Consider the following 21,252-nt stretch of genomic DNA (forward strand, 5'->3'; position numbering starts at 1 on the left):
TCAGTGATGGAGACCAGCTTGTAGGGCGTGGGGGTCCACGGTGCCAAACGGCGTCATCGGCATGTCCATGTGTTCGCGAGGCGTGTGGAAATCTGACATGTCGTTCATCAACAGCATGCCATTCTCATCCAGCCCTGGACTAGGCATGGGCATGTTGAGATTCTGCTTCGAATACATCTCCCCCAGCATCAACGTCTCGTCCATCATGCCGTGCGAGTTGAACATGTCTGCCGATGCGCTTCGGTGCAAAGCTGACAACGGTGGCGAATGGTCGGCAATTACAGGGTCCGGATGGCCCATGTGTGGCATAGGTGACACTGAACTAGGCATCATCGTATGGTCAACCATGGGAGAAGGTGACAAGAATGGCGCGCTGAATTGCTGTGGCGTCCCAAACTCAGATGTGGACATGGGCGGTTGAGCGGGGTTCGACGGGAAGAAGCCAGGGCTGGCAAATTCCGACGGTGATGTAGCTGTGGCAGACATGGGCATCTGACGGAAGTCCATGCCATATCCGGCCGATGTATCGATCTGCAGCGTAGGTCCAAGAGGAGCCTGGACAGGGTGTTGTGGCATGGGCTGGAACAGGTTGTGCTGATCGGGCGCCATTTGAGGCGAGGGCTGTTGAATATGGAAAGTTGGCATGGGCCCGTGGAGCATGGAAAAGTCAATGGCAATGGGCACAGATCGACTTCTCTGTCGCTTGTGGCCCGCATGCATCCGTCCGGGGTGAAGGTGATGCTGCACGCCGAATTGTTCCTGGAACATTCCGACATGAGGAGGCTGAGGCCGCGCGAATTGGACGTTGGGTTGAGACGCGGGCCGCACGATCCCCATGTTGGGCGACACTGGTGCAGAAGCAGGCATGGCATTGATGTCGAATGGGTTCAGTCGATTCTGGAAAGACTCCAGCGAGACTAGTTTGGCGAGTTGGCCACTCAGCACCTTGGGATGCCCTCCGAGGTGGTGAACCAAAATCTGAGAAGCTTGCTGGTCCTCGGTAAAGTCACCACACTGGTAGAAGCCTCCCGAGTTGGAGGAGTCCATGAAGAAATTGGGTGGCCTGTTCAACTCAATGACAAGGCCCCCTGGCCTCGGTGGAGCTCCATTGGCAGTGGGCGCCGTGTCACCGGGTTCCAACTGAATGCTCTTGATGAAGGCAAAGGGGAATTCGATCTTGTAACCAGCCGAGTCGTTGTTGATGTAGTATGTGATGCAAGCCTTGTCGGGCGAGTAGAAAATGACCAGATCCATGGCGTTCTGGCCGACTCGTCGCCAAGTCCCGATGCTCAACGATCGACAGGTGAAATGTTGGATAACTGTCTCTCCGTTAGCACATTGACAAGCCTTCCGCTTCGTTCGGGTCTCAACATACCAACTTTGCCTTGAGCGCTGGGATCACCATTCATCAGCATAGCTCCGCCACCGTACTGTGCCATTGGCCCGCCTGGTCGCAGTAGCTGCCGAGGAAATGGTCTTCCGGATTCCATGGCCTGCATGGCCAGCAGCTGTCTCAGGGATTCGGGGATATTGTCCAAATCCTCGCCGTTCTCCAAGCTCTTCTTCGCAAGCATCTTTATCTTGGCGCGGCGACGACTAAATCGAAAAGTCAGCATCAAACGCGTCTCGATCGCAATCATTCATCGCCCTACCTGTTCTGGAACCAAATCTGGACGGAGCGTTCGGTCATGTTGATCTCCTGTGCGATACGTTCACGCGTGGCAGCTGTGGGAGTGGGATTCTTGTTGAATTCCATCTCCAATGTCACCAGTTGATCTTGTGTGGCCCTTTGTCTCTTTTGGTTCTTTTGTTGCTGCGTCAGAGTGCTCTTGCGAGGCGGACGGCGAGCAGCCGATGAGGATCCCTGAGTGTTTGAGCTATTCGAGTTCGCAGGCGTGGTCTGCGTGTGTTGACTGGCATTGGGGGAGGGCGTGGATTCGACCGAGACATCGAGGTCAAGATCTGCCGGGTCCGACAAAGAGTCCATCGCGTCCATTGGGTCGACCTTGATGTCAGGGTTACCCATGGTGAAATATTTGGTTGTCTCTTCAGCCTGGTATTTCACTCTGGCCGTATAAAATAGATTGATTTGCTGGGAGGCAGAGTATAGTATAGGGTAGGGGACACGTTGCTTCGTTAGGGCGGGAAGAGATTGTCAATTGCTGAACCGAGCAGCGAGAGAGAAAGTGACTTCGTGGCCCAGCGAGTTCGACGACTTCAATGCTCGTTCTCTTGAAAGGGGTGGGGTTTTTGGGTAAAGACCGTCTTTGGATTGGAGCGAATGGGAAAAATAGAAGCAAAGAGCTTAATGAATGTGGTTCGAGGGCCTTGAAGGAGTGAAAGGCACAACTCGAATGTTGAGGATTGAACAACAAGAGAAGGAAAGAACGTGATACAGAGGGATAGAAGAATGGTAGGAATGGGTAAAAAGCGACAGTGAGGATGGAAGGGGAAAAAAAGAGACGGACGGAAAGACGAGACGAGAGGAGCAGGACATTAAGGGAGGGCAGCAGGGCCCGCGCGCGCGGTGAGTTCCAGTGCCCCCGGAGGAAGCGGTAAAGAAGGCCCAGCGGCGGCTGCTGAGTGGTCAGGCAAGCACTTCTGGGCCTCTCGGACGCCCAGGAACTATACCCCCTGTCCCCCCAAGCTCTCTTTAAGCCCAAGACCAATGCAGGAACACGAAAGGCCCCAAACTCAAAAGCCGCACGGGCCCCCCCTGGTTGTGTCGGCGGGTCGTGTCCTTTGACGGGTCTAGCAGTCCCCGCTAGCTGAAAAGGGCGTCATTAACTCCACTGACGCCTCGTTCTGCACCCAGAATCTTACATGGCGTCTCTAAGCGTCTCCTAAGCGTGCCAAAGAACGTATCCACTACGCCTTGATCAGACTAGCGTGACATCCAAAGACACCTTGTTTGTACCGACCGCCAGCTTGTCGCGCCGAATCCCCTGGAGGGATTTGCCAGCTCCATGTCTGACGCGCCCCAAGGAAAAACACACCCCCAGAGACGCCAGGGAAGCACCAGAGGATCAGTCAAAACACCCCATGTCACAACATGGATTCATGCTGGCTGTCGTGCCGTCTCACCCCTTCAGGCCAGGGCTGCCAGGCTATTGAAAACCCTCGGTCGCGGTTCCTGATTCGCTCCCCGCCGGTATTGTTCCGACAGCGTGCCCGGCACCACGGAGTTGCACACAAAGCAGCCAGTGCTCGACCATCAGATGCTGGAGGGGACCCTTTGGATACAGGACTCTCACATGAGCAATATATTTTTGGTGCTAAAAGAACGGTCGAGCCATAAGTCATGCGTTGAGTACAACCACCACCGAGTTGAGGGGATTTCAATTTGCTATCCGCTGTAACGCTGCTGGGACGCGTCTTGAGACACGAGACTCCCGCTTCACTGCAGCCTCCAACCTGATAACCTGTACATGCGAGTAGTTCAACATGAGATTTCCCCGAGCTTTTCGTCAGTGCTGTACGAGTACTCGATAGACCCATTGTCATTCGTGCAGCTAGCACGCTGTGTTTCTCAGGAAAGCGGGAGATCCTATCGAGCTCACCCTTCGTATTCCATAGGCGATGCCGTTGCCACCGAGGGCTGCGATCGACCATTGAAACCAGGTCATGAGATGCTTCTCGAAACAATTCGTGCGGATGCCAACCAGTCTGGTGTCCCATGCCGGATCATGTCTGATTCATGTAGTCTGTGCACCGTTACGATGGCACCAATGACGCGAGGAGACGAACTCATGTTCTTGAAGCTTTTGCACAAAGGCACGTCCTGGACAATGATTGGCCACATCCGGCGAGGTCTTCATCTCTGCACAACACCCTGCTGGCAGTTATGATTCGCTACAGAACAATCGGACATGCTTCTAGGCTTCGGAGGGTCGTCATGATGTGCAAAGTGGTTGTTGAATCTGAACTCGTCAGGCCGGCAGGAAGTCGATGTGCCAGTGGTCTCACACATTACATTGGACAGCCTGCTGAATCTAACCGTGGGAAAGAAAGCCAGTAACATGCAAGAAAGGTGGCAAAAATTCCCGCGCCAATGCCTGTCTCAAATAATGGTGCGAATCTGCACCTAGCCAGTGTTTCTTGTTGTGCAAGTTCTGGTGTGCTCTTCATTGGCCACTCCGCCAACGACAAGGCCATGACATGTTGCACATGCCAGAGGTGGTCCATGGGACGATCCTCCTGAAGGTCCAAGCCGGTCGAATGCTCCAGCACATACCCGGACCCTGCTGCCTGCATAAGGTGACATGGATATTGAGACCGCCAAAGTGTACTTGCTACCCTCGTATTCGGCTCACCCCAAAGCCCGCTGCCTGCTGTCGCCACAATGATTTGCTTTTACGGAAAATGGGCGGATAAAGGAACCATGGTCAGTGGCGAGACAGCTTCTCTGAGTCCTCGGTACTCGTAATCCGAGCCTGTTGCCCTACAAATGGATTCGTATACTCGTACACCCATGTATGCCCATGTCTTTCTGGCTTATGGACCATGTGTATTGCGTTCCCAGATATCCGCTTTCCCCGTGGCATTGAGACTCGAGAGCACGAGAAAAGAAGGTTCAAACCACGATCTAGTGGACGCGATAAAGTCGAAATGGTTTGCGACCTTCGATAAGAAACAGATAGGGGTCGGAGGTTTGCGCAATGCACACCAACCAAATTGAGGCAGAAGGCCTGGAGCGATGGCGGTGGTCTGATGAGGCTAACCCTCGTGAAGTGTGGCAGGTGCTGCAAAGACGAAGCAGCTATACCGCAGAGGGATGTTGGCATGATGCTTGAAGCTTTCCTTCTCTTGGGCCGTTGATGTGGCACCCACGCTGTCGAGCCGCCTGCATGGAACAGTCCCAAGCCCATGAGGATCTAGTGCTGCACGAGACATGGGGTGGCTTGTTTCTCCTTTACTCCGCATCCTTGTTGTGGCACTTCACAAGGAACTAATGCCAGGTACCCAGCCGCGATCATTGGAGGAACAAAGTCGCCTGGTGGCCGAGCAAAGTGGGCCATCCAGACAAGACCAGCCAGGGATCCAGGATGATACACAAAGGTCCCCCCCCCCCTGATGCCGCTACCCAGACTGATAAACCTTCAACGGTGAACAACGGCGAAGGAGAGAAAAACTCTTCACCACGTGTGGAAAAACCGTTACTCTTGTCTGGAAGAACCTTATTTTGTCACAAGCAGCAGACCAACCTAGCGACGACTGAGGAGGGTAAGGGAATATCGAGGAGAAATTCGGTGGTCGGTTTGAAGAGGATTTTCGGTAGGAGGCATCGAGGCATCTCTCCCGCAAGCGCAGTCAGCTCTGGGTGTTGAATGATACGAGGACATCAGCCGATCACCCCCGTTCAGCCGGGCGGCAATCGAGGCGAAGGAGAAGCAACCTCGACCAGGCGGGTCCATGGAGGGTGAAACACCCAAAGAAAAGAGCCTCCTTTCTCCTTGTGGGTGTCACGTTGGAAGCGAATCCCTGCCAAGGGGGACCTCGCTTCCCCAATGGCCGGTGGATGTTTCCTCAAACGCACTCGACCCAAAGCTTCCCTCTTCCTCATGCTCTTTTGGTGCCTCCATCCTTTTAGTTCTTTCGTGTACCTTTCCTACTACGCTGTCTTGGCCGTGTCGTCTCAGACAAATCCCTCAAGACTTATCGCATGGGCGACGATCACCTCAGTCAGCGTCCGCCCCGGTCGAGGAGGCGTCCAGGTGTCGAACAGAGAGTCGATTCCTCCAGCAGGATGGGGCGCAGGTGCTTGTCCCCCTATACGGAGCACAATGTCTCACCTCAAGCCCCATCTTAGACCCAAAGCAGGCATTCCACTCGACGATACCGATTCTACCTCATGCACGGAATCGATAGCACGAACCCCCCTGTCTGTGACTGCGGAATACGGTGAAGAGAAAGATCTACGAGGTACCAAATACAGGGACACGAATATGGAGTAACAATATGACAAGGTGGACGAATTCCCCGTATATTTTCATACCCGATTGCTCCCTATATGCATGCCCTCTCAAGTTAATTCATGTTCCAAATCCTGGTCGCATGTTCCGTCATAATTCAGTGCTCAAAAGCGCTGTACATTTCATACTCATTTCTAATCCAGTCCCTCAAAAGCCGTCCTGGGGGTATCTTGGTCGTCACCCATGTCTCTATCGTAGTAACTCCTGGCTCCTGCGCACTGCGCCAAACCCCTTGCTGAAAAGTTCGCCGATATCGATTGACTTTCGTTGTTGCGATAGCTGTACTTCGCTCATTTCGTGACTGCTTGCTTCTCGGTGATTCTGTGGTCTTCTGGTCCGGGGCTCTGCTTTGGTGCTGAGTCCCGAGTCATTCCTCCTCATGTTGGGTTTTCGCCTGTCCATCATGTCTCGAGGCTTGTTCAACAGCTCTTGGACCTGTGCCTCCCGTTCGGCTTGTTCGGCCGCCTCTCGGGCCAATTCCAGGCTGGATTTCTTGGTCCCTCTGTCCCAACCCTGTTGCAGGAGATCTGCCGCAGCCTCTTCAAACCGCTTGCGAACCTCTCTATCCTGTTCAAATCCTTGGAAGACGTCCACGTCGCTAGGCCACACCGCCGCGCTGATCGCTTTGATGATTACTTCGAGCAGACACACAGCCGAGATGGTCCAGAGCAGTGTGATCCACCAGAGAAGATTGCGTCCGAAGCGATCCAGCAGGGCGTGGTTGACACTGTACACCGGGTTGAAAGGGTATATGCTTGACAGAATAAGATTCCACAACCACCATCCACCCACTGACAAGAAGATCGCTATCGCTGCCATTACCGATTTATGGTGCAGTTCGATGAACTGCAACTTCAAAGAGATGATCACGACACAGGCAGTGAATACCAGGGAGCCAAAGGCGTACAGCTCCTGGTCGCGGGTGAACAAGGCGAGGCCGTACATGCCGTAGATCATGAAGTAGACAAGAACTGCTTCACATACCGCCAGTGCAGACCACCTCAGATAGATCCAGAAGTTGAATCCGCGGTCCCGTTGACCGTAGTTGTAGAGTTCTGGCACTGCCAGCAACGTCGATGCAGCCAAGTCCTTCTCGAAGACCCCCAGGAAGATTACTGGGAGAGATGTGAACAGGGTATTGAACATGGACAAACTCCACGGCTCGTACAAGCTTGTGCCGGTGTATCCATTCCATCGCTGGTAGAGAGCCTGAGCATTGTAGAACATCATTTCTTTCCACAAAGTACCGAGAAGATACTTGCAGATTCGAACATAGTGCCATCGCCCATGCACAAGCAATAGTTTCAACAAGAAACGGAATTGCGCAATTGAATAGTCGGAGGTTCGTGCAGCTTGGAGACCTTCCTTGCCTGCGATTCCAATTCCCAGATGCGCCTCTTGGATCATAGCAATGTCGTTGGCGCCATCTCCAATAGCCAATGTTACAGAGCCCTTGACTTTGGTCCTGATGGTCCGGACCAGAGAAGCCTTCTGACTAGGGGACGCCCGGCAGCATACCACTGAGTCAGCACGGATCGCCACGTCAGTGAAAAGCGCCCTTGTCGCACGGTCGGCGTCGATAATAGTCAGAGTTTGTCCATCGATAACTAAGACGGAATGCGCTGTCTTCTCGTCGGTGATCTGAACAAATGCCTGCGCCAGTCGGTCATGCAAGTCCCCAAGCTCATGGTCAAGGACAATGACAGTAGAATAGTCCTTGATCAATCGACACGAGTGACCAATGTTGATGGCAGTCTCTCGTTTGTCACCAGTAAGCATCCACATCTTGATACCGGCTCTCCGAAACCGATCAATGGCATCCGGAACACCTTTCTGAAGTTTGTCCTCGATTGCGGTGGCTCCAAGTAACTCCAATCTGGTCTCAAGTAACTCCGCTGCATGTTCAATTTTCTCTTGCCGATCCACGATGCTTGTCGTCGCAGATAGATAGACCTCTTTCCAAGTCTTGTATTCATCTTCGGTCAGGTAGCGATATGCATACAGGAGCGTTCGGAGGCCTTCTGTCGCAAAGTCATCAATGTGCTGGAAACAACGTTCGAATACGACATTATCGTCTAGAACAAGGCTCTCTTCAACTAGATCCTCCGAATCATCGACTTGCATGGAAACACGAGGGGTGATCTGAGGCGAGTATTGAGCTTTGCCCACGTGGCTATCCGACTTGCGAGTTATAATCTGCATTGATGGCCGAGGCGAGTAGAATTGAGAGCTTTTCCGTCGTTGAGAAGTCCCCACATCTCTTTCACGTTCTTTCAACCAATGGTCAACGCTATCACGAGCAGTTCGAGAACGGTCGAAGGAGAAGCCGCTCGGTCTTGGTGAAGCCGCATTGCCGGAGCTTGACGTTCTACTCAGCTGAGTGCTGCGCCTTCTCAAGGCTTCTTGCGCCTCGACACTTTTCCGCTGACTGGCTCGTCTTTCTACAGCTTGCACATTCAAGGCTGCCAGATCTGCTGAGCGCAGGAGTTTCCGAATGGTACTGTCCGCCCCCTTACTGACCAGGCAGATACGTTGATCGGGAAAACGTACGACGACCGACATTCGTTTTCTGGCGCTGGAAAATTCAATAACATCCAGCACTTCATAGGTTTCATAGATGGGAGAGTCCTCGTCTCCGTCAGAATAAGTCTTGATCGTCACTGTGTTGGACTGTCGATCAGTAACAATGTAACCCAAATCTTGCGCGGCTGTCACCAGAGCCAGTTCATCCGGTGAAGCAGCCTGATATTCAATATTTCCTTCATCGTCTTTTTCCGGAATACAAGTATGACATAGAGCCAGTGATAGAAGAAAGAATCGAGCTTTCCGTGCGAAAGCTGTGTAAGGTCGCCGATATATGTAATCCAGTAGATCTTGGGTCTTGCCTGTTTCTGATGTCATGTCGAGACCGTTTGACGCTCTCCACTGGGTGTCGTCCGCACCGGGCACGTCCCTTGTCTGATTGTCGATTCCAGTACTGGCTGACGCAGTAGATTTCCGAAGAGCCTTAGATAAGGACGTCCGCAGCTTCTTCTCTGGGCGGTGTTCCTTTCCTTTACCACCTCGCTTTTTGTGCCACAGCTTCTCGCGGCCAGCTCCGTCTACAGCTTCGTCCTGCAGGTCGAGGTCATGCAGCCACGCTGTGCCAGCGATGCTCATCTTTCGAAATTTCATCGAATTGTTTGTAAGTGTCCCGGTCTTGTCAGAAAAGATATAGCTGACCTGACCTAGTTCCTCGTTGATCGTCGAGGTATGCGGTTCCATCGGAATGTCTGATTCAGGATCGTACATATCCACATCGTTCATCAGGAACATCTGGGCCAACTTGACGATTTCAAGTGACACGTACAAGCTCAGAGGCAACATCGTGTTCAGCATTATGATGAAGGAGGTCAAAACGTGACCAAAAGGCACTTTCGCATCCTGGAGGTACCACGATTTCTCCTCAGTTGTCCGACGCCAAATCTGATATGCCACAGTCAGGATGATGGCCATGAAGATGACGAGGGACGCCACGAAAATGACGACTTTGTTAACCTTGGCCTGTAACGTCGGTGCTTTGACCCGCGGAGTCTTGTTAGCATTCATACGTATTTTGCACTCCTCGCCAGAATAGATGACCAAGCCAACTGCAGATGGAGTATTGCGCAGGACACTACCACGATACAAGACTTCCGAATTGGTCAGTGGTAGTGTCGATCCGTTAATCGTTACCCTGCCATCGAATTTGTAGAGATCTAGGTTCGGATCCTCGACCACGAATTCAGCCGGCAGCCTGGCGATGGCATCGAGATCTTGACAAGCGGCACTCACTTCGCCGACAGGCTTTCTGGATTTGAGGTTCGTTTCACCATCAAGGCTTTTCGTCTCGACGTAAGCAGTGTTCGCGGGGTCGTCACTGTGAAGCAGTATCAAGTCGGCAGGAATTCCAGCATCTCTCTTCAGTTGTACGATATCGCCAACACGGATTGCGCTCCAAGTTTTCTCCTGCCATTCCGTATTGGTAGAGCCAGATGAGGAAATCCTGAGAACCTGCGTGATTCTTTCGTTCTCCTCCTTGTCCAGGCGATGTCTCCTAATGTCGTCATATCCTTCTTTGGCCATGGATAGAGCAACAAAGATCAGAAGCGGGATTATGGTGGTGTACGTCCCTGTGGTACTCAGACCGGGTATCATTTGAAGTATGGAAACGCACAGGAAGTAGAAGTTCGCGAGTTTTCCAAATTGGGCGACAAGCTGTCTGGGGACAAAGTTCCAGGGCGTGTAGCGACAAGAACGGATGACGTTGCTGATGTAGGGCTTGCCAGTCCTCTCGTCGAGGGCGTGATCAGCCTCTATCACATTCACTCTGATATGCCGTCCATCAAGACTGGGCGGAATGGTGTTGGCTCGAATGATTTTGTCCCGTAACAGGAGGTATCTTTCTGTGAGGCGCTTGAGTAGAGTTGAGCGAGAATGGTGTGTAGACATCCATCGTCGGTACAACGGCAGCTCGAGGTCTGAATCCGATAATCGAACAGGTCTGCGCGCATCGGGTTCTTCTTCCGCCTCCTCAATAGTGATCGTGGTCGGGCGAGAGTCAATCTTTGGTGCGTCGGCCCCAGCCTTTGAAGGATCCATCTCAAATGTACCTGCATTCTCCGAAGCCTGCCTCTGGATATTCTGTGCGAAAAGCGAACGTCTGAGGGAGTATCCCCGGCTGCGGCCCACGGATGGGCTCTTAAGTATGCCAGCATGAGGACGAGCAGAAGTTTTGATCTCCCTCGTTCGTATATCCTCCTCTGTCTCTCGGGGCAGTTCGATCGAGAAGCGAACTTTGGACGTGTCGCCGACAGAAGATTTCTTCACAGTCAAATCCGCTGTATCTTGGGTCGATTCCCCATTTGTACCGACGTGATATGTGTCCTCGCTTAAAGATTCCCGCTCACTGTCGTCGCGATTTTGACCACCAGGGCCTTCTGACGGGTTTGCTGCCATTGCGAACCTCTCGAAAGACTTCTAGGAACGGGCGCAAAGGGGTGGTACGGCTTGAATGTTTCATCGGCGCAGTTCTCTCCGAGGGTTGAATTCACTTGTTGGGGGCAAAGAATGGGAGACGAAAAAGTTCCTTTGTGAAGAGATGGACTCGACGAAGGTCAACTTCACGTATCCGAAACAAAGACATTGCTCAGAAGGTGATGGCGACGCAGAAACGATGTGTCTCAGATTGCGCGGCTGTCCAAAGGGACAGTTGGGCGAGTTCGTGTAGAGGCGGTGGCAGTGCATTGAAATGTTGCGCAAACAGCAGATTCAACGGATCTCCGAACCCCCCAGTGAGACCAGGACAGGCGGTGCTAGGGCGTGTTCGCCACGCCCACCAAACAGGATCGCAGGAACCTGCAACAGCGTGGCAGCGGGCACACCCCGACGTCAAAAATGTGGGCAGATGGTGGGGTTTGGACGGGCATCGCTTGAGCCTCCCACTCTCCCTGGGCGGGCTGTCCTCGGCGTAACAAGGTGAACAGGTGGGTGTGACATCACGCCCAGATCACCTTTGGCACCCATGGCACCTACTCGGTAAACAAGTCCTCGTATCGCTTTGAGTCAACCACTCGTCTTCCCTGATGCAACCTTTTCTAACAACTTTTCTTCCCCCGGTGCAGTAACGAATTGCCCAAATGGGTCTGGTCTGTCTTTGGGGTTCACTTCCTTCTCTGTCGATCATCCTCAATCGCTGACGCAGTTCGTGCGATCGTCTTCACGTCGTCTACAATTGGTATGGTCGACAATGCCTTTTGTCGACTGAAGTGAAAAGGTTTCCGCCATAGTTGCATCGACGTCGTGCACCGGTGTCTAGAGGATGAGGAGCAGAATCAAAGGGAAAGTGCGACAACACACAAGTCGGAATACATGCGAGGTACAGTTGAAAGAAAGCCTCGGCAGTCGTTAGGTCCATTGCTGCGCAGTATTTGACACACTCACTTCATTCAGACCTCAGGTCCTGAGGCATGGCTCCCAGGTGCCAGCTCAGGTGCTGGTATTTCGATTGAACGTGGCTGCCACCCACACAACCGAACCACTTTTCAACTCCCTGATCGATCCCTGGCCTTTGCATGTCATTCGGCCGCTTGAGATATTGAGACTCACAGAGATCCTAACGTGCTTGCAGTTGTCACTCAAGCCAAGGGGGGGAATCTCCTTTCGGGAGTTCATGGACCATGCCCAAGTCACAGCATTCCCCTGAAACCCGGACCATATGGTCGAAGACATATGGAGCCTCCTGCTGGTCTATGAGCGCAACAATCGAAACCAAAGAGTTCGGCGACGACCATCAATCGTACTTTATAAAGGTACGATTGGAGTTCTCTCCTTCTTTTCTCTCTCTTTCTATTCGCGGGAAGATTTCTCTCTCTTTCTATTCGCGGGAAGATGCCTCAGGACATATGGCACTGGAAGGGGAAAGAAGGTGAGAACAAGGTTTTGCGGGAGGAGAGACTGAAAGAAAAAGGGGGCCATGCCGGTTGAGAGTAGAAGATGCCCACTGCACGACATTGACAACATCGACTCAAAAGCCATGTCAATGATGAAGAAGCTGGGGCGACGAGGCTCTTCTCGCGGCAGAAGTCACGCAGACTCCGGACAAGAATGAGCGTCGGGGTGCGGGAGGGGGTAGCTCAGGCCATGGGTGAAGGTCATGGACAACGTCCACATTACACCTTGATCGTTTTCCAGGTGTCCAGTATTGTTTAGGAGCGGAATAATGCATCTCGATTTCCATCTTGATTCTGAATCTGCCCCGGGCTTATTAGTCGTCCCACGAACTTGGATACCCACCAGCAAGACACCTGCATGTCTTAGTCCCGGCGGCTTGTACAATGTGCATTTACTGCGAAGAAGAGGATACCCACAAGGTCGACACCCAGCTCGTCATTGTCCATAGCAATTTTCGACCTCCATTTTGCGCTCATGTGGTTTGATATAGGGTCTCGACGAATCCAGGGGAGCATCAACCTTGTCTCGAGCAACCTCGTTTCTGTTGCTCAGCTCAGCGTTATCGAACCATATCGTTCCCCTTCAATGGAGTTCAACATCCTGACATGTCGCAACGACAACAGCGTGCATCATGACGGGATCAGTGAGGATGTGTTCGCATCATAATTCACACAGGGTTCGAAGAGGCGTGGCTTGAGACGTGGGCCAAAAGAGCATCAAAGTGCCTCCACGCAATGCGTTTACTGCCTTGTTACCAATGACAGCAGCAAGTTGACCAATGCCCTAGCGTACGAGCCACTGGAAGTTTTTCGAAGAGGAGTTGGGAGGCGCAGGCTACCCTTGCCGAAGGAAAGGACCTCTCGTCCGACAGGATCATATCAGCCGTCCATCAAGCTCAATGATCCGGAGCAGTCGACGTCGAATGCCCCTGGATTGATGACGACAGACGAAGTGTCTAGGCTGATGACCGAGAAGCTCGTCCGTGTCCGAAGAATTCGGCCAATCTACTCTGCAGCACTCTGTTTCCCAAAGAAGTCATAACATCAAGCCCCAAATCCGTCTTCACACAGAGAGTGCCCACCCACTGGCACTTGGTCCCACCAAGGGACAAAAGCCAGGCCCGCTGATTTGGATGGTTCTAGAGCACCTCCCGCCTCTCTTTGATGCAAGTACTCTGATGAGGGCATCCTCAGATGTCCTAGGTTGGAGACAGTATCGTTGATATCAGAGCACGCAAGACCACGGGCATCGGCTGACATGTCTGGACTTCGATCAACGCGCCAGGTCACGAAGTTCATTTGACCAAATCTCGAGTGTGGAGAAACGATGATCGAGTATCCTCATGCAAGTGCAAAGGAGCCATCGTCAATGCGGAAAAGATAATGCGGAAAGGGTACGACGTACTGTGTGAGCCATTGCGGGCGTGGACGTGATAGAAATAAAGCTTCGGACGAACGACGGGCGGACACGGTCGGCCGTCTTTTGGTCAACTTCCCTAATACTCAAACAACGTCAGCTGATCCGGGTATAAGCTGAGCTGACTTTGCACAATTCTTATCCACAACAAGCTTCAGCCTTGTCTTTGACGTTGTCCATGTTGACTTCTGGCGCAATGAAGGCCCTTGTGCTATCTTTGCTGACAGATCAGAGCAATGCTCTGGTCTGCAGGTTCATCAGAGAACCCACCTGGTCCCAACGACATGCGCATTGCTCCAGTATGGCCGCCTCACCCGCAGAAACAAGATATAAGGATGGAAGAGCATTGTGAAAAGAGAGGGACCAGAGGGTCAGCAGAAAGCAATCAAACAAGGGGATGCAAAGGGCGGTGGAAAACAACAGAATGGCCGACGCACACCAAACAAAAGTGACAAACTCAGCTTCAGACCCTTCATCGCTCCATGGCAAGACAGCTTTGGTCACTGGCGGTTCCCGAGGGGTTAGTATCTGCCTTCTTGCTGATGGAGACTCGATCGTGTGGAATGAGTATGATCTAAATTTTTGGCATTCTCATATAGATCGGTGCCGGCATCGCGCTTCAGTTTGTCCGCAAAGGCGTCGCTGCCATTGCAATAACATACGCCACCAACCTCAAAGCAGCCGAGGAGACCTTGTCCAAATGCCGCTCCGTCTCCCCGAATCTGAAAACAGCCGCTATTCAGGCCGATGTCCTCGATCCATGCGTCGGTCCAAAGCTCATTCCAAAGGTGCTGGAGGGGCTGGGGACAGACAAGATCGACATCGTCGTCAACAATGCCGCCCTCGTCAATGACCTCAGTCTGATGCAGCCATTCGCAGACATAACCGCTGACGTTTTCGGAAAGACAATGCAGGGCAACGTCTTCGGAGCAATGAGCATCATCAACTCGGCGTTGCCGCATTTTCCACCCAAGGGTGGTAGAGTGATCAACATCTCGAGCATTGCCAGTAAAATGGCCAATTCGGATCCACTCCTGACGTACGGAGCATCCAAAGCCGCATTGGACAGTATCACACGATCGTTGGCGAGTTTCTTGAGCGTGAAGACCGGCGCAACATTCAACAGTGTGTCTGTGGGACCAACCAGCACGGATCCGGTAAAGGCGGTGGCCCAGGAATTTGGGGAGGCGTTTGTCGAGGACGCAACCAAGCTGCTCACGGTCGAAAGAAGGTTGGCAGAGCCCGAGGACATCGCCTTTGTGGTCGGGTTCCTGGCAAGTGACGGGGCGAGATGGATCAATGGGTCGCACATTCCGGCAAATGGGGGAAACAAGGAATTATTGGCTCTGCAGGGATAGAAGACCTCAAAGCAAACCGCCGAAGGCGGCCTAAATCTTCATGATAGCTAAATACGAGAGCCGATTGATCTCCAGGTAGTCTCTTGATCCTCGTCGGTCCCTTGTAGCCAAATAGTGACACGGTGACCTGCAATTTCTCCGTCTTGAAGTGCTGTATGCTTCGAAATGCTCAGAATTTCCGATGAGAACGCGGTGAGTGTCGGTGAGCATGACAACAGGACGCTCCTGGAATACTCGAGCAGGTACTCATACTGGGCGGTTCTCGTCACGGGGAAACCTTCAGGGTATTGTGCCTGTGCGGTCACTGTGGGCGCCTTGCCATGTCGTGTGTTCAGTGCAAGAGAGTGCTTCTTGTGTTGCAGCCACTCAAAGATCGCAGGTCTCTTTTGCTGAGCTTTAAGCCTCAAAGTGTCAGGATTTTGCTGGTCACCCTCAGAACAGGGCATGTCCAAGTCTTCTCCACTACAAGGTAACGACGGCTTGGGGATGTTGGTGGCAGCATGTAGTCCGCGCTTGGGGCAACCTTTACATGGTGGTGTGATTGGGACTTCCGAAGCCTTCGCCCATCGCCTTCCATTTCTGGACGGCAGCACTCCCTTGGACAATAGTTTATCACAAAGTGGTGTCTCAGTAGCTCTTTCCCTGGGATTCCGGCCACAGTGGAGCTCATGCTCTATTGTATCAGTGATACACATTCGATCGACCCACTCCTGCAACTCCAAGGCTGAGGCAAGGGTGGAAGCCTCCATGGCAGCCGCTGAATGAATACCAGAAAATCGTGGCCGGTGGAGGGTCGGTCGTTCAGAAGATCCGCGGTTTTTGGCGTCGTAGGGAAAGGTAGTCTGTACTGGTAGGGAGGATCTGGGATGTTGACAGGATTAAGGACTGTTGATGTAGTGTATGCTTATAATGATTTTGAAGAACGACCGAAAAAGAATATGACATATAAAGAACAGAACTGCATTGAAGAGATGGCAAGTGATGTTGAAACAGTACGATGCTGGCTGGGCCAAAGATAAGGATTTTGAGAACAAAGGATTGAGAAGTGTTTGCTCCAGGCGGAAGGCCCATTCTGCAGCAAATTGAAGTTCAAGGAGTAGGAAGATGGGGAGGAAAGAGCTGTAGAGCCCAAGAAACAAAAAGCGCAGTCGAAGATGAGAATCTCTTGATCAACCCGAGTGGCAACCGAACAGCATCGTCTCTGTCCGTACACCTTTCCAACCTGACATCCTCCCTGTTTGTGAAGCAGGACAGCATAGAGTACAAAATCCTGAAGTATACATACCTTGAATGGAAACCGACAGATCTATAGTCGCCCCAACTTCCATCTGGCAATGCGCGACTGTACATCCTCCCATGGTATTTGCTTGACTTTTTTCCCACTCAAGTCTTCCCCCTCTTGGATTACCACAGTCGGTGCGCCAGTTCCGTGGCCATTGTTGTCCACCTTTCCAGTGAATATCTGTGTAGCCACACGTCTCAGATCGGCAACTGTGAGAGCATCGATTTTTTCGCACATTTCCTTGACGCCGACCTTTCGTCCATGAACTTGGACTTGTCGACCAAGGTCTTCCAATTCAACCAGCCTCGACTCGAGATTCATCAGGAGGCTAAAACGCAGTTGGTTTTTCGCGCGATTGACTTCGGCAATGTTCAGACTGGAGAAGCCGGATTCTAATGTCAGAGCTTGTAGTTCGCGGCAAATCACGTCCACCATATGACCGACTCGACCTGGCTCACATGCCCCAGCGATGCCGAAGAGACCACTGTCAGTATAACTGTGGTTGAATGCCACACAGCTCTCAACCCATCCGTGCTGGTTGAGGACATTTGTGTAGAGTCGAGAATACATTCCTTTACCAGGACCGCCAGCCGAGAATGAACCCCCGCCGCCCAGCAGAGTCTGAAGTGTGGCCTGAGCATAAATGTCTTCTGAAGAAATGGGGAGACCCTCAAATGCAACATGCACGTACGACAGGGGGATTGTGAATTTATTCGGTGGTGGAGGAAGCGTCGGGAGTGCCAGATACCCTCCAGTATAATGGGATGGCATTGTGAGAAGGGATTCTGGAGGAGGTTGAATTAGAGAAGGATCGAGAGGCGACACAGTTGCTTGATGAGGTGCAGACGTGGAGAAGCTATTGAAACCAGGAATCTTAGATAAAAGCCTGCTTGCAGAAGATTGAGGTGGAAGTTGCTGTGTATTTGGTTGCGGTGAACTCGGTTCGGTAGATTGCGACGTAATTTGTGATAGCGATGGTTGTTCAGATTTGGGCATGTCTCCAAAGTATTTTTCCGTCAAACGAACGGCTTCCTCGTGCGGGATGCCGGCGAAAGCGACCACTATCCGCTCTGGCTTGTAAAAGACGCTCCGGTATTTTTCAATCAATCCCTTCGTGATGTAAGGCAATCTCTCTCGAGGACATAGAAGAGGATGGCCCAAGGTGTTATCCTTGTAGGCGGCCATGTGCAATAGTTCGGGAATGATTAGATCTGGCTTGGCCCATATTTCTTGGATCTCATATTCGGCGGTTTCCAATTGTTGTGCCACCTCTTCATCTGTGATTAAAGGATCTCGAATCGTTTCCGCGAGCAGGGCGATGGTGTCGGGGACGCTGGCATTAAACGTGGCGGACTGGTACATCAGAGCCTCTCTCGACGACGCACACTGAATGTTTCCTCCCAGCGATTCCAACGCCTCGAACATCTGGTCTGCAGTCCTTGCTTTCGTTGATTTGAAGGCTAGCCGATCCACAATATGACTGACGCCTCGAAGAGAGTCGTCCTCATATCGCGACCCGGCATCGAGGTAGACCCCGACGCCTGAGAAAGGGCCCGGTAGTGATTCTGTTGCGACTCGAACGCCATTTGGCAACTGGGTAATATGGTCTAGTTCAACAGGATCCTGAGGAAACACGGTGGTCAGACAAATATCACTTGCTTATCAAGGTGTGGAAGTGCAGACGTACTTTGTGCAGAGGATCTCTGATGGTCGCATAGTTCCTCCCTAGAGGCCTTGGGGCCTTGGTAGATAGCCTCGCATTGCGCAGTGCCCTGACTGCTGCAGTGCGCATGCTGGTGATTATGGACGGGACGGAGGAGATAAAAAGGACGGAAGGAAGTCGCCGCAATCGAGGTCAAAGCGATCAAGAAAATGATGTCCGCAGGCAAATTGAGCAAGATGTTTGAGCCACCGGCTGTGGAGGCTTTTGTGGGGATGAGGACGCCGTGATACGATAGGCTAGACGTGGTGGCCTCCTCTGTTGTAGGGCTGTCACTCTGTCTGACAATAGCCTGAGTGCACACGGTAAACAGATGGATGGATAGACAGAGCGACTAACTGGATGAGATAGAGATCAAGAGGCGATCACAGGCGTTGTGGTTCGTCTGACCTGCGGCTGACCAGTTGGTGCCTGTAGCCGACTTTGATATGCTCGATGACATCGATGGCCGCCCGCTGTGATCAAGTGGACTGCGTCCCCTTGTGCTCGGTAGAGAAAGGAGTTGATCGTTTATTATTCTTCCTAATCCCCTGGGCACTTGGTATCCTGGTATCCTGTCCATTCCCCTCTTAACAGGTCTCGAATATCCCCCCGAGTTCATGTCGTTGTCCGTGTATTTGATGTCCCACGTTCTCTTTCCTCCCTGACTTTTAGGCGCCTCTCCGCCAATTGAAGTTGCCCTGGATTGGGGCCCTGCGCAACCACACAAGCCACTCCCCTAAAACTTCTTGGTACCAACAACATCCCTGCCGTGTCCTTTCCCACTCACTGAGGCCCTGCCTGTCGAATTGCGGGCACATCCTACATCATCTTATCCACCATCTTGTTTACAAAAGTTACCAGACCCAGACCCTTTTGCTCTGCCTGCGCGATTGAGTCCGAGCCTGGGCCTTATCGGAGGCGCATCTTACACCAAGCCGGATGAGTCTGCGAGATTGTTCGATACGAAAGAGCGACATTCTGGGTTCGGTTGTTGTCGTTGCCATTGCTGCTTACTACCGCCGTTGCCGCCTGTTCCTGTAGTGCGGTGTTCCTGCCCACAACCACCTACAATACCACGCCCTGTCTTGGGACTCAGACTCAATCCGTGCACGCCTCCTTCACGTCCTTTCCCATGATCTCACCGTCTGCCGCTGTCACGTCCCCAGTGGCTGCCGAACCCAGTGTCAACAGGACCACATCTGCAAGGCGCCGAGGTTTGAGTTACCTCCGTGCTCTATCGCACAATCGTTCATCGGGTGGAACGAGCCCGAACGAACCCTCCCGTTCGCCTAGACACTATTTCCAGAGATCACTCAGTTACAACGAGAATCGACCAGACCCGGTGACAAGTCGACGACGGAGCACGTCTCGTCCAAACGAACCTACAGCCTTCCTCTCCTCGGACCCGCGTCAAGTCGGGACGAGGACACCTTCACCCCGCGTCGAGCAGGAACCAACCGCAGATCAAGTGGAAAACACGAGTGCAGAGGATATGGCGAGACATCGGTCATCCACATTGAGAAGGACTGTAAGCAACAACAATCCTCAGGCTAGTGCCTCAGTGGCAGCAGAAGCATCAGATTCTGCCCCGAGATCGGCACATGTAAGAACCAACAAGACTACTTCGGGTACAAAAGGAGAGACACAGGAAGGGGAAACGAAGCAACCGTTACCTACGATTCGTTTCTTTCCCCACCAGGAAATTAGGAATGGAAGACCGTCTCTTAACTTCTCCCCGATCACGCGAACCTTGCCCAGCGAGCATTCTATCATAAGAGTCGGTCGGTATTCTGAGCGTGAGGGTGTGCCATCGGCTAATCCCATTGGTCCCTCTGATGCTCCTGTCGGCTTCAAGTCCAAGGTCGTCAGTCGAAAACACTGCGAGTTCAGCTTTCTCGATGGCCAATGGCAGATCAAAGATGTCGCATCCTCCTCTGGCACTTTCTTGAACCATATCAGATTAAGTCAACCCAACACCGAGTCGAGACTATTCCCAATTAAAGATGGTGATATCGTCCAACTGGGTATTGACTTCCGCGGCGGAGAGGAAATGATCTTTCGTTGTGTCAAGATCCGCATTGAATGCAACCGGGCCTGGCAAAAGAAACCAAACAATTTCAAGTAAGCCACCTCCTAAGGTCTCGATGGCAGAGACTGACAATGTGTCACAGCAAAAGCAGGCATCAACAACTGCAGAGTCTTGCCAAGGACCAACCCTCTGCCGATACTAACAGTGGTGAATGTTCAATTTGTCTCGGTTCTGTCTTGGTAAGATCTTACAGACCCAACAACTCCCCATCGCTAACCGCCTTCCCAGCCCTGTCAAGCGTTGTTTGTCGCCCCGTGCGCACATGTCTGGCACTACAAATGTATTCGACCTCTACTCGAAGGCAAAAACAGTGTTTATCCGCAGTTCCAATGTCCAAATTGCAGGGCTTATTCAGATCTAACTGCCGATGTCGACCTCGCTCAGTCCGATATAGACGAATGGCTGGAGAATACTGATGATCCTGAGAACCAAACCGCCGAGGCCAGTGCCGATGCTACTATTGAAGGAAATCATGCTCCCGATGCACACATCAATGGTCAAGTGACAGGCGGACCAGACCCCGGCAATGCGGCCGTGCCAACTACGACCTTGAATGGAGATGACCCTCAAATAAATATAATCCCTGAAAATCCTCCCGTCACTATATCTCAATCCGAACCCACCAACGACAATCCTTCTCCGGCAACTCCGAACACCTCAGGACTCCTGGCCCGGAGGCAAGCTACCAATCCGCGTTCATCCGAGCTTTCAATGAGCGGTAATATCGACATGCCTGATCAACCGGTCGAGGACGAGATGCAGGCTGAGCTCGAACAGCAACGTACCAGCACGCAAACCCCGGACCCCGACCAAGTGGTTGTCGTGGAGGGGCCGTTAACCCCCAGGAATAATGCCGGCCCCTTTGTCTTTGACGGTAGTGCTGGCAGGTCCGATGCGAGACAGTTGATGGTACCAGGGATGGCGGATGTTGCTGATGGAAACCGATCGTCATGAATGGGTTA

At 52.4% G+C, this 21,252-nt stretch overlaps 5 protein-coding genes across 5 annotated transcripts; 2 read left to right on the forward strand and 3 right to left on the reverse strand.

The window, feature by feature from the left end:
- On the reverse strand, positions 1 to 2,026 carry AYO20_03570 (hypothetical protein; the record flags this gene model as incomplete). Its single annotated transcript, XM_022641872.1, has 3 exons — positions 1 to 1,319; positions 1,376 to 1,596; positions 1,653 to 2,026. 3 exons carry the CDS (start codon positions 2,024 to 2,026, stop codon positions 1 to 3), a joined length of 1,914 nt encoding a protein of 637 aa, XP_022502105.1.
- A 4,135-nt stretch (positions 2,027 to 6,161) lies between these two features.
- AYO20_03571 (hypothetical protein) lies at positions 6,162 to 10,949 on the reverse strand (the record flags this gene model as incomplete). Its single annotated transcript, XM_022641873.1, has 2 exons — positions 6,162 to 6,699; positions 6,769 to 10,949. 2 exons carry the CDS (start codon positions 10,947 to 10,949, stop codon positions 6,162 to 6,164), a joined length of 4,719 nt encoding a protein of 1,572 aa, XP_022502106.1.
- A 3,334-nt stretch (positions 10,950 to 14,283) lies between these two features.
- On the forward strand, positions 14,284 to 15,217 carry AYO20_03572 (hypothetical protein; the record flags this gene model as incomplete). The annotated part of the gene is made up of 2 exons (XM_022641874.1): positions 14,284 to 14,379; positions 14,459 to 15,217. The coding sequence occupies 2 exons, from the start codon at positions 14,284 to 14,286 to the stop codon at positions 15,215 to 15,217; spliced, it is 855 nt and encodes a 284-aa protein (XP_022502107.1).
- A 1,306-nt stretch (positions 15,218 to 16,523) lies between these two features.
- On the reverse strand, positions 16,524 to 18,291 carry AYO20_03573 (hypothetical protein; the record flags this gene model as incomplete). The annotated part of the gene is made up of 2 exons (XM_022641875.1): positions 16,524 to 18,122; positions 18,187 to 18,291. The coding sequence occupies 2 exons, from the start codon at positions 18,289 to 18,291 to the stop codon at positions 16,524 to 16,526; spliced, it is 1,704 nt and encodes a 567-aa protein (XP_022502108.1).
- Positions 18,292 to 19,333: 1,042 nt separating this feature from the next.
- AYO20_03574 (hypothetical protein) lies at positions 19,334 to 21,244 on the forward strand (the record flags this gene model as incomplete). Its single annotated transcript, XM_022641876.1, has 4 exons — positions 19,334 to 19,804; positions 19,901 to 20,322; positions 20,373 to 20,469; positions 20,519 to 21,244. 4 exons carry the CDS (start codon positions 19,334 to 19,336, stop codon positions 21,242 to 21,244), a joined length of 1,716 nt encoding a protein of 571 aa, XP_022502109.1.
- Positions 21,245 to 21,252: the final 8 nt, after the last annotated feature.

Source organism: Fonsecaea nubica (genome assembly GCF_001646965.1).
Source record: "Fonsecaea nubica strain CBS 269.64 chromosome Unknown Scaff17, whole genome shotgun sequence".
NCBI lineage: Eukaryota > Fungi > Ascomycota > Eurotiomycetes > Chaetothyriales > Herpotrichiellaceae > Fonsecaea > Fonsecaea nubica.